Source organism: Salminus brasiliensis, chromosome 2 (assembly GCF_030463535.1).
Source record: "Salminus brasiliensis chromosome 2, fSalBra1.hap2, whole genome shotgun sequence".
Taxonomy (NCBI): domain Eukaryota; kingdom Metazoa; phylum Chordata; class Actinopteri; order Characiformes; family Bryconidae; genus Salminus; species Salminus brasiliensis.
This window is the reverse complement of record NC_132879.1, coordinates 23,688,100-23,707,896: the sequence shown is the minus strand read 5'-3', so window position 1 is coordinate 23,707,896 and position 19,797 is coordinate 23,688,100. Positions and strand designations below refer to the sequence as shown.

The 19,797-nt window shown below is 40.7% G+C and overlaps 2 protein-coding genes across 2 annotated transcripts in view; one reads left to right on the top strand and one right to left on the bottom strand.

Moving 5' to 3' along the window:
• Positions 1–868: 868 nt before the first annotated feature.
• On the top strand, positions 869–13,781 carry etfa (electron transfer flavoprotein subunit alpha). The gene is made up of 12 exons (XM_072670972.1): positions 869–970; positions 3,711–3,860; positions 3,966–4,047; positions 4,543–4,625; positions 6,771–6,870; positions 7,797–7,907; positions 8,160–8,261; positions 8,545–8,613; positions 8,727–8,809; positions 10,578–10,643; positions 11,896–11,976; positions 13,401–13,781. The coding sequence occupies exons 1-12, from the start codon at positions 932–934 to the stop codon at positions 13,431–13,433; spliced, it is 999 nt and encodes a 332-aa protein (XP_072527073.1). The 5' UTR covers positions 869–931; the 3' UTR covers positions 13,434–13,781.
• Positions 13,782–14,029: 248 nt separating this feature from the next.
• tmem266 (transmembrane protein 266) overlaps positions 14,030–19,797 on the bottom strand; it is a 56,389-nt gene continuing 50,621 nt past the window's right edge. The window contains exons 10-12 of the mRNA XM_072670958.1: positions 18,715–18,907; positions 16,905–16,967; positions 14,030–15,663 (exon numbers count right to left, since the gene is read on the bottom strand). Of these exons, the coding sequence (XP_072527059.1) occupies positions 15,029–15,663; positions 16,905–16,967; positions 18,715–18,907 (891 nt within the window). The 3' untranslated portion in view covers positions 14,030–15,028. The remainder of the gene's footprint in view (positions 15,664–16,904; positions 16,968–18,714; positions 18,908–19,797) is intronic.

Here is a 19,797-nt window from a genome sequence, read left to right as displayed (position 1 = left end):
CACATTTTAGAGCACAGTTTCTATTTAAAATTAAATAAATAATGCATGTAATGTGCCCTTACTTTTATACAGACCACATCTTTTATTACTTGCAATATGTTAAGCTTCTAAACAACAAACAAGCCTCAGAATGTGCAGAAGTGTGTCTCTGTAGAGATGGGAACTTTATACTTAGAAAATCAAAACACATGTGTAATTTGACCAGAGGTGCCCGTACTTTGTATACTGTCTCAGATGTGAGTGTGGTGATTTTCATGACACCACAAAAATTATTAATTTGAAATTAATTTGATAATTTTTTTTTCCATATTAGTTTCTGTATGTGAACCGAGAGAGAAAACGGTGAGTCTAAATGTTTAACATACATCGTCTGCATACATAATCTACACAGTACATAACACATTTTTAATTAAAAGATCAAGATTTTTTAAAAATAAAAAGATCAGATTTGTACACATCAAATCTCAGTCTTAAATATCAAACATACCTGATTGTAACATCAAATAAAATCACCAATAAATAAAAGAATCCATTTAAAATAAAAGAATAATTTTGCCTTCTAATGAAGAAAAATAAATAGGCAGAAAAACACCATACGATGTAAAACAGCAGTCAGGAGCTGCTGAACATTACAGGCTTCTCTGTGAACTCGCTGCTCAGAGGTGTTCACAGTGTAAACTCTGTCGCGGGACTGATCACATTAGTCATTTACAACATCGCGGTAATTCGCTTTGATTCTCCCGCTGGATGAACCCCTGGTCAGCGGTCTTTCCGCTGGACCACAGTGAGGAGCAACAGGAACAGCTCTGAGCTCCAAGTCAAGGTGGGCGTTCTCTTCGGCGGATGTGGGGTCCTGGTTCTCGGGGCTCGGACTTAACTCTCGCGATATCGCGGCCCTGTGAGTCAGAGTGGAGGAGCTGCTGCTGTAGTCATGCTCAAAGCCGTCAACAAGACAAACCTGAGGACTCTGGTAAGATTTAAAGCCGCTGTAGTTCACTCTTTACGGCCTAATCGAGTAAAGGCTCAGTGCGGTGCTAGGAGAGACAGCTGGCTAAATCCAGACGCACTGCTGTTTCTGCACTAAACAGTTATAGATAGTGCTAGGTAGCTACAGCCCGGCTCAGAGGTGCAGGTCCAGAAAGTGAAAATCCGCTCCTGGATTTAGTTCCAGCTGCGTGGTTAGGCCTTCTGCAGCAGCTCTGTCCAGGCAGGCTGAACACGACCCCGGAGCGGATTTTTACTTTCTGGGCCTGCATTGGCCGCTATCGTCTAGGTTAATTAGCCAGTACATTGAATCAACCCCAGATTGTTCCAGATCCACACGCCTTTCGTTGGATTTGTCTTCTGCAGAAGTGAGCTAGTGTCCTTCTTTGAGCGCCGCAGACACCACTGTCTCTCTACGGTATAGGTTACAGGCTTGTTTGTGATTAGGCCAGCTAACGTGGTTAGCCGTTAGCCTTGTCTCAAGGTTATGCAGTTCACTCTGTCCTGCGTTATGAAACCTGACATTGACGCAGTTTGTCACTATGGTCTGTCAGATGTTAGTTTGTAAACAAAGTCTTCATAATTAAAGCGTTCGTGTTCATATCTGACATTATGAGGCTCATGTGATCCATGTCTGTCTGAGGACAAATCTGAGGTTTGTTTTGAAATTAGTGAAAAGCTTTAAAAAGTTTAACTTTTAACTATACAAATCTATCTAATGCATCTTATTCAATAAAGTGAGATCAACAATAAAACAAGAGATGATCTAATTGTGAAATTGAAAGTTTGAAAGTTAGTCCGACCAAGGGGTGAAACCAGTACAAAGGTTAAATGCATTCATCCAAGATACAACCACTGAAATTCCTTTATTTTACACCAGTCAGCACAAGTTCTGGGGTACCTTATCGTTACTGTTGCACACAACCTTGTTTTCCCAGTATGGTAACTATTACAGGATTTAGAAAGTTAAGCAAAAGTTAAAAATCCTTATTGACTTTCATGGGAAGTCTGTGTATTTTGTTTTATTCTATTAGGTAATTATGGTGCATTTCTATTGGTCCATTTCTCACTTAATTTTGATACAATGTAAAGAAACTTGTAGAAATGCGTATTCAATGTATATGAATGGATTAAGAGTGGCATGTTGATGTGGACACTGTTCTCTGTTTACAGTTTCCTTTCCAGCAAAATCATTTTTAGTCCTCTAATAATTGTACAGTGTCACCCCCACCCCCATTCTTTTTTGTTTGTTTGTTTGTTAGCTTGCAAATTCACCAAGTACTGATTTCTGCTTTGGTTTGGACTGGTTTTGGATCTGGTAACGGACAGTTTGCTGTCTACTTGAACGCTGTACATGACTTTTGTAGATCCTTACTTTTTTTATAAATTGAACCCTGTGTTGCCAAGAACAGGGTGATACAATGCATATCGCAATACAGGGGTTACGATTTGATATTGTGTAATACTGTAAGCAAGGCAGAATATTATTATTTTTTATTTAATAATACATTTAGGACAGCTGTCATCGTAGGGCTGGTGTGTATCAAACATTTGTATCTGTTGCACTTTATATAGATTTATAGCTTAATCTTTTTTTCCCAGTACATAGTAAAATATAAAAATATAAAAAAAAACAAAAATATTTAAATTTCATCATGTATATAATGAAGGCTTTGCTTACTATAGCAGTTTTCTGGCTCCCAAGAAATAACAATAAGTGAAAGGCTCTTTTTAAACTTGTAATGGATGTTCAAACCCATTTGGACTAGTTGTACTGGTCCTTTTGTAATGAAATGTTCCCTCTACATGAACAATGTAGAGGGAAGCTGGCTTTTTCTAATGAAATGAGCGGTTGGTCTGACGGCAACAATATCGATCAATTTGTTTATGGATCGGACTTTTTCTTTCTCCTAACTGATGACCGTTCCTTTAAGATCTGAGCATGAAACAGTTGAACAATGTAAACTATTTTATTTTTATGTTTTAAGTATTGAAATATTTGTTGATCAGTCACAGTTCCATTGGTTCTGGGCAAAAATCTATATCCACATTACACCACAGTAAAAGTGACGTGATTTGACTTCCTTTTAAAAAAAAAAAAATAAATAAAAAGAAACCTAATTAAAAACAGTAAACTTGTCTCTGTAGGTTAACAGTGACTTATTTTACTCCCCATACACATTTAACACCTGATTGCATATTAAATATGTAACTGTGCAAAACAGAAGATAATTCAACAACAGTCTGTAAAACATGTCTTTAAAAAATACAATAAAAATGTTTAGTGCTGTTTTAGCCCAGAAAGCCTTTAGTTTCTCAACATTATTGTAATATGTTGAGTAAATGTCCAGATACATGAGAGTGTGACATTAGCAGAGAAGGGATTGTTAGTAAAGCTCCACTTGTGTAAAATGAAGCTGGTTGGTTGAGCTGCTGGTTTAGAGCTTGCTTCCACTGTCTGTAATTGTGAGTTCGTTGATGATAGTGGTTGGTTTATTTTAATCAGGGGGGCGCGAGAACAGCCTGGAAGTAAGTACAAAATGAACCACTATCTGACACACATCTTTCTATGCAGTACTGTGATACTGTGTTTTTGAGAATGCATACAGGACTGCACAGTAATATCACAATTTTGTTACTCTCCTCTAACATGAATAGTATATTTGAGAACTCATAACCTGCTATAAACCAGTCGTGATTATAATCTCCGTTCTTTTTACACCCAGTCAGGTCTCATCCAAAGGTTCCAGAGCACCTTAGTTGTGGCAGAGCACAACAATGGCACACTAACGCCGATCACTCTCAATGCTATCACAGCAGCCAACAAACTTGGCAGTGATGTGTCCTGTCTGGTTGCGGGAACAAACTGCACCAAGGTACAGTCACCCACTGATTCAGTGATCATCACTGCTTGATGTACAGGAATTCCACCCCACATACTGATGATCTGCTTTTAATTGTTGAGTTGTGTTTGTGTCCAGGTAGCAGAGGAGCTTTCTCAAGTTAAGGGACTGAAAAAGATACTGGTTGCCCAGCATGATGCCTACAAAGGATCATTACCAGGTAAGCTTTTATGAAGACTAATAAAACTGCCCTTTCTCTCATGTTTTAAAGTGCTTATGAACTATGCATTTAGATGAGCGTATTTCTGGTTCACATTGTGCTACATTTCATCTCGAAATAACCTTGTTCTCAAAGGGCAGATTTTGCTGCTAAGTCGTAATGCTGATTTAATTAAGCAGTGCTAATTTAATTATGCAGTAATGCACAGCAGGGTGTGAATTATCAGTGGACATCTGCAGTGTGTTAAGGCACTGTGATGAAGTTGTTGCCTTGATACTCTTTAATGGTCTGTTGTAGCAACTTAAAATAACTCCAGGCTCCAGTTTCTTTTCTCATACTGTGTGTAATCAGAATAATGTACTTATGTTTTTAACCAGTGACATTTGCAGTTTCTGAGTTAATTTGTTAATTTTGTTGTAATGGCAGTGTTATGTGTATTCTGGTTAATGAGAGACTGAATGTAAAACATCTTTCTCCATGTGTCTTCCTTCACAGAGGATTTGACACCCCTCATCTTGGCAACTCAGCAGCAGTTCAATTTTACACACATCTGTGCTGGAGCATCTGCTTTTGGAAAGGTACATTTGTTGGTCCTGGAAGAAATAGTTGAATGGTTTTAATGAGTTGAGCTTAATTGCTTTATACTGCAGAGTCAGTAACCACACATAAACAGCAGTGAAATCTCACTCCTGGCACTTACTGACTTTAAATTACTGACATTAAAGCTGGTGTAGGTGATTTAGTTTAGAAACATTTCTGTGCTGTTTCTTTAAATACTTTTTACATTCTGATAGCAATCAGTAAATTAATTCTCTGACACTTGAAAAAATTGAATGACCAAATGAAATAATTAGATGGTGGTACCTTCCTGTCGACCTACCTCATGTTGTTGACCTTGCCCACATGCGCATGTTCTGCACATGTGCTTGTCATATAGCACACATAAAATAGTGGCAAAGTTACACAGTTACTTACAACAGCTTGCACTGCTAAAGTGCGAGGGTCTTTTGGGATTTTGTTTGTTTCCTCTCTCAGTGTAGTGATGCTGGTTATGTAACTACATTATGTATTAGTCCAGAGGAAATGTTAGCTAAGCTATAGGTGTAAGCTAGCTAGTTGGGTTTATCTTCTTTGCGATCTGTATGTGTACATATTTGACGATGTCTGCATTGTAGTTTGGAGCAAGTGTGGTTTGATGGGAATCTTATTTTTGTCTTTACTTGCTTGGAGCAGGATGTTTTGTAGATGAGGTGATGTAACTTTTTTGTGATTGTAGTTATTAGAGATTCTTCACACCTTTTGAGGCATGGGTTTATGAGACCACCGCTACATTGTTTACCTCTCTCTGACGCGCTCTCTGTCGTGACTAGCCTGGCTGTGTGTGTTCATGTATTTTGGGGAGTTTGCTTTGGATGGAGGGTGGGATCTTTACAGTTGGATTTTTTTTTTTCTTTTTTTTTTTTTTTTCCTTCTTTCTTCAATACATAGCCTATGCCTACAGGTTTCTACAGACTCATCTACTCCAGCTTTAATTCCTCAGTGTTCATTGTTTTGAATTGTTTCGTATTCTGTGAGCTGATGTGATCCAGAAGATCAGTTTGTGAAACTGTGAGCTGTGACAGTTGGTGAACCTCCATTGCTTAAGTACATTTACAGGCAGCCTATCCATTTGTTATGATCGTAATGCAGAGTAATAAAAAACAATAAAATAAACAATAGAGGACAACAAAACAAATAGGAAAGGATTTCTAAGACATTTGTGAAACTGCAATTTAGATTAGCTAAAATGTACAAATGGAGTTATATTTACACTTGTGAAAGAACAGCTTATAACAAGTGAAGAGTATGTGCATAAAGTCCCAGGCTGCTTTAGAGCTTAGAAAAGCTGTTCATTACAAAGCTAATGCTGTTCTGTTAGTAACTCCTGTAGAAATAAACAGGCATTTTTCTGGAGTTTGACGTCTCATCACCGCACTGTCAACATATTTTATACCCAATGGTCTGTTGTATTTGTTTTCGTTTTGTGCTTTTAATGATATTTATCTCTTCTCTGGTTAAAGTAACTGAATCGAGTGGTGGGTCATAAAATGTAGAATACAGCATTTACTTTCAGCAGTTGTAGTTATTCTCAATGAGAGCTTTTATGATTATTATGAAGTCAAAAGGGTATATGAATCATGTCTGACAGCCCTTAACTCATGTTGTACCCAGCGTCTTACTTTTGTTTGAGAAGTCTGTCTACAATAAGTGAAGCCCACTCCACCATTATATGCATGCCTATTTGTCATTCTGCAGCTAAACTGTCAGCCAGCAGATCTAATGGTATTTAAATTCAATTGTAATACATTTAACAGTATCTTGTGTAGCATAACCCCAGACCAAATAGATGTATTAGTCTCAGATTCCTCTCTAGCTAGATGTATTTCATATGATGGATTTTTAAGTGGTAGATTTGGTTTCATTATGTCACTATATAAAATACTTGAATAACCACTTTTTTAGTATCCAGACAGGATGTTTGTTCTGTCTGAGACTCAAGGTTACTGGAGTTTTTAGACACTACAGAACATTGTAGAAACTTCTAAAAGTAAAGATCACATTTATCTGAACTAATAACTGTACAGACTACAATCCAGTCGGAGTATGTACCTTAGACAAACTTAGATTTGACATTTTAATGACCAGAGCTTTCTTTAATGAGAAATTTGGGTTTTCTTTTCCAGAATCTTCTTCCCAGAGTGGCTGCCAAGCTAGATGTTGCCCCTATTTCAGACATTATTGAGATCAAATCCCCTGATACTTTTGTAAGGACTATTTATGCAGGTAACTGCACATTTTCATCACTCAGCCATCTTTCAGTTTAACTGTTGTACTGTACAAAGTGCGAATCCCATTCACATAAGCTCCAGACATTTCCTTTGTCCTTCTCGTATGAACATTCCCCAGATTGCTCTGATGATTTACTACTGTTGGATGGGTGTGCGCCAGTGTCTCGCACTCTGTTCTGTTTAATAATTTAGCACTGACACACAACATTTTTTAAGAGTTGCTTGGTGTCTTTTTGACCGTCATTGCAGGAATTATTTCTCCGTACAAATTTACAAATTTGCTTGCGTAAAAACATGCTATAAATACCCCTGAAGGTTTTTAACCAATTTATCTTTTGGCAAGAATGCTATGGATGAAATTTAGTGACGATTCATTGTCTCCGTCAACTCTTGATAATATTAATGTAGAGCATCTCTGAGCTTTTGCTTTAATTACCTAATTACTTTCAGATGCATTTAAAAAGGTCCATTTACTGATCTTGCATTAAACTGGAGGGGCATTACTTTACATTTGCCTATATTTTCTCTGCTGTTAGAACAGTGTGTTGTCCTGCTCTTCAGTGTGCGCGCTTTAACTAAAAAAAAGAATAATTGAAGCCGAAATTGTGTACAAGTTGTACATCATATCATATCAGTTGAGTTAAAGCCTTTAAAAGTCTGATATTTGCAGCGCAGTTTCCAAATAGTTCCTTGGTTGTCTTGGATAAAGTGGAACTGTTGGTTAGAAGCAGTTGGGAACAAATGTGTGCCTTGTAATCAATTGTATGGGTTGCTGGATTTCATTACTGTGTTCTTTGAAGTAGTCAAACAATCCTCTTGTCTCGAAATATGTTCTTTATTTGAATGTTATCAGGAAAATGCTTGTATGGTGAAGTGTGAATTATGATGAACTCTCCAGTCTTACTGCTGTGTTTGCTGTAGGGAATGCCCTTAGCACTGTCAAGTGCAATGAGAAGATCAAGATCTTCACGGTGAGAGGAACCTCTTTTGAAGCAGCTGCTAAAGAGGGTGGAAGTGCTACTTCAGAACAAGGTACTTGGCTCAGGCTACAACTAATTCAGTAGTGTGTGTATATACTGTGTTTCAGGTTTTCTTATGTCCATTGTAACTTTTGAATACTGCTTATTCAGATGTTCCAAAACATTTGCAAAACTATAGCATTTCCAACGTCAATTATTAGTTTCCTGCTTTAGTGTGGGAGTTGGTAGTAAAGGGCAGACTTTTTTTAAAGAGGTTGGTGTTTGAGATGAGTGTCTCCTGATGTCTATCTGGCTGTTTTTGCAGTGTCTCCAGCTCCTCCTGCTGGGATATCTGAGTGGTTAGAACAGAGTCTAACCAAGAGTGACCGGCCAGAGCTTACCAGTGCTAAGGTGGTTGTGTCTGGAGGTATGAACTTTTTTCTTAAAAGCAAGTGTAGGCTAGTTAGTGTAGTTAGTGATCTGCCTGTTCTGCTGTAAAAGTTGTACATTTCATTTGAACCTGATCCCTTAAGCTTACATAAAAGTAAAAGTGTGTGTCATGATGTTGAATGTTGCTTGTAATTTTTAAACTGTATCTGTGGTCTGAGCAGAGCTAATCAATAGGATGAAAAGCAAGCCAGTATTGATTTGACAGGAGTCATAATCTTGTCAATAATGTTATTCTATCTCCCTTCGGTATGTCATAACAGGCAGAGGTCTAAAGAGTGGTGAAAACTTCAAGCTGCTTTATGACCTTGCTGACAAGTTAAATGCTGCTGGTAAGAAGAGTAATATTTTCTCACTAAGATGACTTAGGAAATATAAATCAGACTGTTGACAATTTAGAGACTTTATGCAATTACCCCCACAAATGTCACTTTTATTCCCACAGTTGGTGCTTCCAGAGCTGCTGTAGATGCTGGCTATGTCCCCAATGACCTGCAGGTTGGACAAACGGGAAAGATTGTGGCTCCTGTAAGTAACACTGTTATTTGCAAACAAACCTCCAGTGTGGATGGCTCCCAAGTCATTGATCTCCAAATGACTCCAGGCCTGCTCGTGTTCATACGAACTGTTTATAAACAGGATGGGTAATTCACCCAAAGTCCATCAGAAGTCATTATGCTTTATACCCACTGCCCTGTCAGAAGTATTTGATAAATGGCTCTAACTTTGAAGCAAACGCGGTCTTTTTTTGTAGTCAGATAAAGATGGATCCTTGTTGCCCTTTAAAAAGGTTAATTTTCCATTATCCAGTCCAAGTGGGACCTCCCAACTGTCATTATCCACACATTAGAGGAGCTTGGAGCTGCTGTAATGTAGTTAATGGCACATTCAGACTCCTAAATGATTTACCAGAGCCATTAGTGGAGCAGACCGCTGTGAATGTCTGCCCCGAGCTCAAATCAGGCAACCCAGATCCAAACCCAATTCTCCAAATGTTTTGACAAGCTTGTCAGACGCTCCATGACCATTGTGTATTCATAATCATCCTGAAGGAATCTTGAGGAGATTTGAACTCTCAAGCATAAATGGAAATGAACTGAAGTCAAGATGCGTAAGTATTCTTAACGGTTGACTGAGAATTGATAGTGGTTAATATTAATATTTGACCTTGGGCATTGTTTCGATGAGGAAAATGGGTTCTTTTGTTTTCCTGACCTGCTGTCTAGTTTGCAGCAAGAAAGAAGTTATGGTATTATGAACTGTAAGAAAGCAAGTGCACTTTTTATTGACCAGACATATATGTGTAGAAAAGACTTGAATGTGCTTTTTCCCATCTTTTTTTCTGTTCTTAATCAAGGATACAATGCTTCAATTCTCAGCAAGTGATTTCAGAGTTTAGGACTTACTAATGTAAATACGCACATGTTTCCTGAAACCTTCTTGCTCTCGGAATCCATCCAGAGATATTTGTGTGCTGTGGCCTGGGTTGGAGTAAAACAGCATCTGTGTTGGTCTGGCACTCTTACTGTGATAGGTGGACTGGCTTTTAGGACTCAGGCTGCCTGTGTGTTCACAAATTGATGCTGTGCTCCTAAGAGAGCACGGCAGCCACATTAAACAGCACTAAAATATTCATAGGGCAGTGCATTAAGCTGAGAGCCGGTGCTGGGCTCCTCCCCAGAGGAAAGGGTTGGTGAAGGAGGGGAAAGGAGTGGTGGGGGCTTTTCTGTGCTACACCCCCTGAGCACTCCTCTTTTGAGAGATTACTTGGGCAAGCTGCTTTGGCCTGGATATAAGCAAGCAAGAACGGCTATGAAGCAATGCTTAGTGAAGTTGAGGTGTTGTCTGGTCACTGCACTGGTCAATCTTTCGACTTCTGGTTTTGTATTATATAGACGGGAGCTTTAATTTGGGTCATGTAAAAATCTTTTGTCATATGTAATTGTTCCCTGAATGGCTTGTATATTCAAGAAAGGTAATTTCTCCAAGTGCTAATTGCAGGCGGCAGCCTCATTTATTTTCTGAATATGAACAGCACATTTGTACCTGCCATATTGGTGCCTGAGGCAGCAACCAATTAGGGAAGAGCTCAGCAGGGTCCTGAAAGCATATTAAAGGAGTGCTTCTGTTTTCAAACGATTCATTACTGTGAAAGTAGAGATAAAGGGATGACGGTGATTAGATTAGATAGATAAATTAGTGAAATGTTTAGTGTGATGTTGAGATTAATAGTGGCTAAATTGAAAGCATGTCAGTGTCTGTCTTTAGTAATGCTAAATATTCCTTCTGTCTACAGGAACTATATATTGCCGTTGGAATTTCTGGAGCCATTCAACATCTTGCTGGAATGAAGGACAGTAAGGTGGGGTGATCTTGTTGAAAAAGATTGCACATGCAAATCGATACTATTGTGTCCTGTTATAAATGGCTGTATCAACAATAATTCACTTTCATGAACCCTCACTGTTGCCATGCCACCGGTCATTTCTGGAGTTCCCAGACTGTGCCAACTTGTCTCCGACCTAAGGGGTGTGCTCATTTGTGCGTTCAAATGAAGAGTTCTGAATGTGATCTGGAATAGCTTTTTACCTGCATGTATAATTCAAATGCATTGCTGCCTCTTCTGTGTCTTGTCAATGTATTTCTTTGTGCCACCACTTCGGTATCTACCAGACCACCCACCTCTTCCCCACGAATCCCTGATTCCATATGCTCCTCTAATGCTTATATGGTGAAATCGTTCTGTGGATTGATTGGTAATGAAAGGCAGATTCAGTGGTGCTAAAAGTTCCCCAAATATGCATGTTTCTCACTTCAGACAACATTTACATTTACATTTACATTTATGGCATTTAGCAGACGCTCTTATCCAGAGCGACTTACAAAGTGCTTTGCTATTTACCCAAGAAAACCTCAGCTAGTTAGAATAGACTAATACAAAAGATACCTCCAAGCTTAGACATTACTAAACACAATACAATAAGGCAACCATAGAACTATTCGTCCAAGTACTCTCTGAAGAGGTGGGTCTTCAGTCTGCGTTTGAAGACAGCGAGCGACTCGGCCGTTCGGACATCCAGGGGCAGCTCGTTCCACCACTTTGGTGCCAGGACAGAAAAAAGCCTGGACGCTTGTCTTCCGCGGATTTTGAGGGATGGTGGGTCGAGCCGAGCCGTACTTGAAGCTCGAAGGGCTCTTGGTGCGGATCGGCTTTTGACCATTGCCATCAGATACGGAGGGGCTGGTCCGTTCTTGGCTTTGTAGGCCAGCGTCAGGGTTTTAAATCTGATGCGGGCAGCTACAGGAAGCCAGTGGAGAGAACGCAGCAGTGGAGTGACATGGCTGAATTTAGGGACATTGAAGACGACCCGTGCCGCTGCATTCTGGATGAGTTGCAGGGGCCTGATGGTGCGCAGAGGGAGACCAGCCAGAAGAGAGTTGCAGTAGTCAAGTCTGGAAGTGACGAGAGACTGAACAAGCACCTGGGTGGCCTCTCTAGAGAGGAAGGCAACTCATTTATTGTAGCACAGATTTTATTTCTAAATCACGTCTGCTTCTTCTGTAATGTATTGGAAAACTCTCTAAAATACTGCTGCCCTGTTTATTTTTTATAGACTATTGTTGCTATCAACAAGGATCCTGAGGCTCCCATCTTCCAGGTGGCAGATTACGGCTTGGTGGCGGACTTGTTCAAGGTAAGCTGTCTTAAAAGGGGAAAAAAACAAAAGGGAAAAAAACACATTAAATTGGATTTTTAATTAAGGAATCTGATGTTTTAGAAATAATTGCTTCTAGATTGTAATTATTAAAAAGTTGTTTAATTTTTGTTCTTGTTTTAGGCTGCTTTAAATATGTAGTCCTTTTACATCCCAGTACCCATTTAACCTTGAGTGAGGATGAGACGCTCGTTTAGCTGGTAGCATGTTAAGAAGGGTTGGGCAGAGGGTGGAAATGCTGAAAACAAACAACCACAAAAAAGTCTAGAGAAATTACTGCATTTTTCCTGATAAATTTTGCAGTGTGCATTATTCCCACTAATGGAAACGCGCTTCTGTTGAATAATTGAGCTCCTGCATTAATCAGAAGAGTCCAGTCCTGAACTGGAGCCTACATGTATCTCTCCTTCCTTCACACTAGAAAAGTAATTGATAGTTGTCACAAGTGTGTGGGGTGTAAGCTTTCACCTTTATTTTCAGTGCCCCTTTGCCAATGCTTTACATGGCCCACTGGCTTCTGTGGTTTTTGAGTGGCATACATGCTGTGTGTGCCAGAGGATTGCCACACGCTCCAGCATCCGTCTGTTATTGGTGTTTAGCGCCTGTAAGCCTAGCGGTATTTATTTCCCTGTGTTTGCCCTGTCGTTCATGTTTTATTTAGCCTGTGTGGTGCTTGGCGCAGGTGTGTGAGTAAACTCTGTAAAAGTGATTGGTAATGATAGACAGCAACTGCTGAGCTGAAGCTGCTCTCAGATCAGCTTACATGTGATCACTCCTCAGATAACTGATTAAAATGGATGGGCTTTCTCCCCTTCCTTAAATTGAAAAGTGATCTGGGTGACACATTCGGGTGATGATATAGTTTTTCAGCTGCTTTGCATCACACACACACAGCCTCTGCTTTGACCTAATGGGATAGTTACATGCCAGTCAGCCTGTTGAGAAGCCTAGCCCTAAAAGACAACCTGTACTCTGATGTTCTAGCTGCTCTAGATGAGATTCCCCTTTAGGTGGGATAAATATTTTTGGCACAAGGAGCCAACTCTGTTGGTGAATTACATATTAATACTATAGTAACCTCAATGCCACACACAAGCTTTGTATCTCCATTTTTGTATTTTATTTTTGATGCTTTGAATCTGGCAGTTCTATACAATTTGTTCAAATTTCATGATATATAGACCAATAGAAGTGCACCAACATTACTTGGAATACAATCCTTTTACACTGACTTCCATTTGAAGTTGCTATTTTTGAGATATCAGGGTTTTATGGTTGTTGTTTTTTATTTATTTATTTATTGTTTGTTTGTTGTCCAACAGCAATGATGAGCATTGTGCAGGTTTATTAGAATGTGCTTCCATGATTCTCATAATTAATGCCATTTTCTTATTCACCTGTAGGCTGTCCCTGAGATGACTGAGGCTCTGAAGTGATAAGGATCACTAGCCTTCTTGCTTGGACATTGGTGAGAGGCTCGTCAGTAACTGTCCTGGGATTGTTAATATAGGCCTATATGCCTTAATGTCCTTTGGTATGGAGAAGATCTCCCACAGAACTTTTATAAAATCCATTCTCATCATGCCTTTCTTTTTTTGATCAAACATTTGGTCTGGTTGTCTTGTTACTTACTTGGTAACACTTGTAGCCCAGGTACGATTTTGCCTGCTCATTTCTACCATTAGCATGGCTAATGACTTGATTTATATAGTCAAACTGTACCTTATGAACTTTTTAATTGTCTACTCTGAACATGAAATAAATATTAACGGTCATCTGCTAAACTGTGTTTGATATTCTTGTTAGAAGCTCAGTTTTATGACAGCCTTATTTTATTGAAATAATGTTTTTTTTGTTTTGTTTTTTTAGCATGTTTTTATTTGGACATTCAACAGAACTTCAGTGCAACTGGGATTTGGAAAATCTACTATTTTGATGATTTCAACAGTTATTATAAACATGTATGTGTTGCATGTAAATGTATAACAAAACACCCCCATGTCAGCCTAAAAAAATCAGAGAAACACCACCATCATTTTACCAACTTTTATTTGCTTGACAGTTTCTCTCGTTATCCATTTCTAAAATGCCTTAACACAGGATTAGTTAGCCTTGATCAAAAAGCAGAGATCTTTTAAAGGCTCATGCTGTAAGGATGGGGTTAAGGTTAGGGGTTATGACCATATTTCTCTCATCATTTCTCATAAAAACACTCTAATACTATATTCCTGATTTTCTCATCCATGAAATTACCAGCAGGTTTTAAAAATACTTGAGTTTAGCATTGTTTTTTTTTTGTTGTTTTTTTTTCTGTCGTAGAAGAATTGAATACAAACGTTAGCATCAGTAAGAAAGGCAAAGGTAAGAAATTTGGCTGAGTAACACAGCTTGACACATTTGAACACAGATCAAATGTAACCCTGCAGCAGTCGGATCAGTAGGACTGTACATTGTGTTATTATTCATACAAACGAAACAAATAAAAACTGGTCGCCCCACCCAAAACCTGAAATAAGAACGCATGGAGAATCCCAAGTCTTCCCAGCCTCTCTTTCTCCAACACTACGCTGCTGCCTGATAGCTTGAGTGCGTTTGTTTGTGTCCCACTGCTGGTTTCTTAACGGTCACCCAACACGGACAGACATTGAAGTAGGAAATTCCTGATAAATGTTCCAGTGATGGCTCCCGAAGTGCCTCTCCCTGGGCTCTGGAAGGTTGTGCAATTTTGGCAGGAGTGACACTCACAGAGTTCAAGTGCTTTTGCTTGAGTGGGAGAGAAAGAGGAAAGAAAGGGGGTGTGTGCCAAGAACTCCTTGCCCTAAGTGGGGAAAGCCCTCTTGAGAAGGTAACTGAGAGCAAAGTCCTTGGTGTGTCACTCAGTTAGCCACTCTGCGAGCGCATAAAGCCTGGGAGGGTCAGAGTCAATAGTGCTGGCTGAGAAGGAGACCTAGAAAGAGAATTGGACAGCAAGAGAGAAAGATGGAGGCTGCTTCAGCTGGTGCTGGTGGCCACTTTACTGAGCTTTCTTGTCCTACGTGTCCGGCACACGATTCAGAGGAGCATCTGCAGGCTCCATCAGTCTGTACTTCTCGTCCAGCGAGGGCTCCGTCCCCTGCAAGTGAATCAACGGTCTGGTCTGGAACACGCCCAGACTCTCCTGGTTTCTCTTATTGTAAATGTTCACCCTGTGCTCCAGCTCTGGGCTGGCCTTGACTGAGCCAGCTGGGCTGGGCAGCTTTAGGTTAACTGGGTTCACACGGCCCTTCTGGGCCAGACAGGAGTCCTCTGACAGTGACGAGAGCAGCTCCTTGACCACGGCACTGGGGTCTTGTGTGCCTAAGGCCAGAGGGCTGCAGTATGGCGGCGGGCAGCAGCGACGGCCGCTGTAGTCGGACGTGGAGGCCTCTCGCACCGTGGAGCTGCAGTCGCTGCTGGAGCCCAGTGTTTGGCTGCTGACGCTGTGCTGGCGGGCCGTGAAGCTGCAGCTGGAGCGAGACACTGTGGTGGCCGAGGCTTCGCTAACACAGCTACCTGTGCGCTCCAGGCGGCTGCCTGGCCCGTCTGCACTAACAAGGGACGGGGGCAGCTGGCTGGGGTTAGTGGGCAGGTGCACGTCTATGGCTGCGGTGGTTATGATGCGTGCACCTGGGTCTGGAACTCCAATATCTACAGCAAGGATGAAAACCATTATTGCTATTTGGGCATGTTCACTTTTAAATAGTTACGTTTTTCATGCATCATTCATTCATCACTTTCAGTGGTCACCAGTCTTTCTCTTCAAGCACTATACCGTCTACTGGTTGGCTCTGTAGTATCTTGATGTGTGCTCTGAGCTTTGACCTGACAGCTTTCATTGCTCATCTGGCTCTGATTATTATTTACCGTCACCTAATCATGTTTCCACCTCCTTTATTTGTTTTCCTGTCTGCTGTAATAATTTAAGGGAATTGGTTTGTAGAACTGGTTGTAGACATGAGGCACGGAAATAAATATCACAGAAGTATGTCATGTCTGTGATCTACCATTTGTCTTTATGACCATGTCGGCTGTTCAAAACTCAGAAATTTACAACAGATACTAACTGTCCTTCAGGCACCATAATGTCTAGGTCAACTCCTATCCTGGAAGTCTACACCTCTGGAGAGTGTAGTTCCAGCATAACTGGCCCTAAACAGCAATGTCCCTGAAATCGACAGGTTGAGGTGTGTTGGATTAGGGTGGGAACTAATTAGAATTCTCCAGGTTAGGAGATCACTGTCTGTGTCATCCAAATGTCTGTGGACCCATGCCCCCCCCACACACACAACGTTAAGTTGTACCCATTGCATATACACACACACACACACACACACACACACACACACACACACAACTTTAGTTTCTATAGAGAAGTACTGCCAAAAGAATTTGACACTCTGGAGCAGATGAACCTATTGGCACAGTTAGAGAGGTATAAAGCACCCCCCCCTTCACTTAATACGTTTGGGTGGTGATCATCCAACATCCTGACCTCACCAAGGCTCTCGTCACTGAGTGCATTTAAATCCTCACAGCAATCCTACGAGCTCAAACGCTAGTAGAAAGCCTTCCCTGGACAATAGAGACAGTCACTCCAACAAAAGCAGGAACAACTCTTTTTAATTCCCTTGATTTTGCAAAAGCAATAATTGAGTAGGTGTCCCGATACTTTGTCCATATAGTTATGGCCTTTAAAAGTCCTTGATTACCTGGAGCAGGTGTAACAATTTCAGTTAGATAAGAAAAAGATGGGCAGCTTACTAGATGTGGGTTGGAACTAAACTCTGCAGAAGGAAGCATTTGGGCTGGTGACCACTGCTGGAGTGTAAAATACATGCAATGATGAAACATCACGTAACCACAATTGCGTGCTCAAAAGTGTCTCTTACCACTACTTGGCTCACTGTAATACTGGCTGATGTAATTGTTCATGTCGTCTTGAACAATGTTCTCTGAAACGAAAGCCACAGAATTCATTCATGACACGATAAACAGGATTCAGAGCACACCACTATCCGGTTCACTTTGGGACGCTTTCTTGTACCGTGGTATTTTCCTTATTTGTGGGCCAGGCAAGCTGTAAGTGGTTTAATGATGAAGACTTACACTAGCACTGCTTTGCGGGCAGCCAATGAAAGACACACTCGTCTCTAATGGACTGTGTGTGTTGGCTTGGTAAGATTTGGGCCTGGGCTGCAGTCATTGGCTGGGTGAAAGGGCTTATGATCCACTTGGCAGAGCGAGAAGGCTTGCTGCTGTCTAAGTGCCATTCCTTCATCCCTGGAGACACGACCCCAACTCGCAGGGCCTTTATTTCATTCATTTTTTACTGTTTAAAAAATTCATACGACAGTGGCCCTGGAGGAAAGCCGCAGCAGCCTAAAACACCAGCAAGACAATCACTGTGGGATGAATAACACATGAGGAGAATGAGGAGCACACACTGGCTAAAAGCTGTCTGCTTTTATTCTACTCTCCAGTCCAGAGACAGAGAGAGAGAGAGAGGAGGGAGTGAGGGAGTGTGAGAGAGATATAGAGAGGGAGAGAGGGAGAGAAGGCAGTGAAGCAGTGCTAGGTGATTTAATGGCCCTGTAGTGTTGTGCTGTGTGCTCAGAGCTATGACCTCTGAGCCTGACAGCTTTCGCTGTTCTTCGGGCTCTGAATTTTATGTGCCGTCAAAACCTGATCACGTTATCGCCTTCTTTATTTACTTTTCCTATCTGCTTTGAGAATTTAAGGAATTTGGTTGGTAGAAGCAAAGGGGACATCCAAGTCGGTGATTTAAACTGGTCGTAGACATGAGGCATGGAAATAAATATCCACAATCTAGTCAATCCCGAAAAGCACATCACCCTCTTTCGAAAAGCTTCCTCTCACTCTCACCATGGCGTGAATAAGAGATGGCCACTAAAATCCACACCCTCAGGCTAGTCTCGTTCTTTCTCTTTTTCTCTGAGCGCTCCCCTGAGGTCAGGCCCTGCTTTGACAGCCCTTTTTGTCCAGGCGCTGTTCTGAAGAGAAAAAGCCACAGGCGGGCTCCTGCTCCCACAATCCTCCGGGGGCCCGAGTGTGGCTTGCTGGGAGCCCGTTGTGGTTTTTTTCAGGTGAAAGGAACAGATGTTTGTGCCATAGCTGAGTACTCTTTTAGAAGAAACATGGCCCAATGCACAGAGCGCTGCGTGTGTAAGCATGTCAGCTGTAGCATGCTGTACCGATCCCAATGTGACCTGACATAATGAACACAGAGCAGAACACACCGCCGGTCGGACGACATACTGTTAGACCTGCGCTACAGTATCTGCTACAGCCGTCCATATGGAAGTGATAGTGTGAGTTAGCTCAATGCTTGCCGTGCAACACAGAGACAGATTAATAAATACTGTATGGAAATAAATATAATTTTTTTTTTCTGAGTTAAAGACAGACTTTGTCCATTTTTTGGTTTTTGTAATCAGTCAAACTACAACCAAAAGTATAGAATACCTGTCTCCTGAGGTGGATACTTTTACAATAATGACTATAAATACTGTAGCTTATTATACTTTATACTATATCATTTCTAATAATACATATTTATCAATACTTTCTTGCTAAAACTGCTGCTTTACAAACCAACAAAAATGTTACTGAATAAAAAAATCTGATCAATATAAGAAGTAATATATATAGTAATATACATGTTTTTGAGCAGTTTTGTACCTGTTGGAGCTCCTGGCTCCCTGTTATTGACTCTGGCCTCGGTGTCGGATCCTGCAGGCCCCAGGCCGTCCACCTCCTGAAAGGTACTGCTCTGCTTGCCCCAAACATGGTGGATCTGCATAGCAGCCTCACGTTCTGCAGCCAGGTCCAAATCCTGCTGGGCTAGATGAGCCCGCAACTGCCTGATCTCAAACTAACAGAGAGAGAGCGAGAGAGAGAGAGAGAGATTTAAGACTCATGAATGTATTGCCCTTGAACTCCTAGCAGTCTCGTGTCTGTTGTCAGTGTTTTATTATGCTGTCCCAAATGAGTGTGAGATCAGCTAAGGCGAGCTTTTACATTCATTTGGCCTATCAAACACCACTCACTGGACCTAATCAATCCTCTAACTGCATTTATTCCAGACTTGCATGCTCATATTGACAGATCTCAAGTCAGTTCCCTGCAGACTCTGTGTTTGGACATTACTCTCATTATCTAATCCATCTTTTTCTCCGGGAGAAAAACAGAACATTCCCATGATGTACAGGCACTGGCTCTTACACTATTGATTGCTGCGATAGGACTTGCTGGAATGGATGGGACTTTGGCTCTTATCTGACTGGAAAGCTCAGCACAAAACACACCAGTCATGTGTCATAGTCAGATTGGCAGATTTTTAAGTCAAACAGAAGTCGAATCCCACATCTGATCCGCATTTAGAAACACAATTCTAACAAATCCAAAAGAGAGATCATGGAAAGAAGGAAATGTTTCACAGAAAAGTGCTGACATATATATATATATATATATATATATATTTTTTTTTTATATATATTAAATAAAGACTTTTTAAAATGTGGGATTTTTAAACAAAAAAGATCATCAAAATCATCAAATTATTAAACTAACAGAAAATAAATAAACAAATAAATGTAGTCCCACTTACTCAGCAGTATTGTGTGTTGGGATTTTATGCGCTGCTGCTGCCCTCTGCTGGTGGACAGCTGCATTTGCTATTTACTAGTATGTAGAGCAGCTGTTCTCAGTCCCAGTCTTGTGGCCCAACACACTGCACATTTGTGTGTGTTTTGTGTTATTCAT

Excerpts from the sequence above, each read along its gene's own strand:
- etfa (XM_072670972.1), top strand. The coding sequence starts at position 932 with ATGCTCAAAGCCGTCAACAAGACAAACCTGAGGACTCTG. Across the intron at positions 3,861-3,965 it reads CGGGAACAAACTGCACCAAG|GTAGCAGAGGAGCTTTCTCA; the intron begins GTACAGTCACCC and ends GTTTGTGTCCAG. Across the intron at positions 7,908-8,159 it reads AAGTGCTACTTCAGAACAAG|TGTCTCCAGCTCCTCCTGCT; the intron begins GTACTTGGCTCA and ends CTGTTTTTGCAG.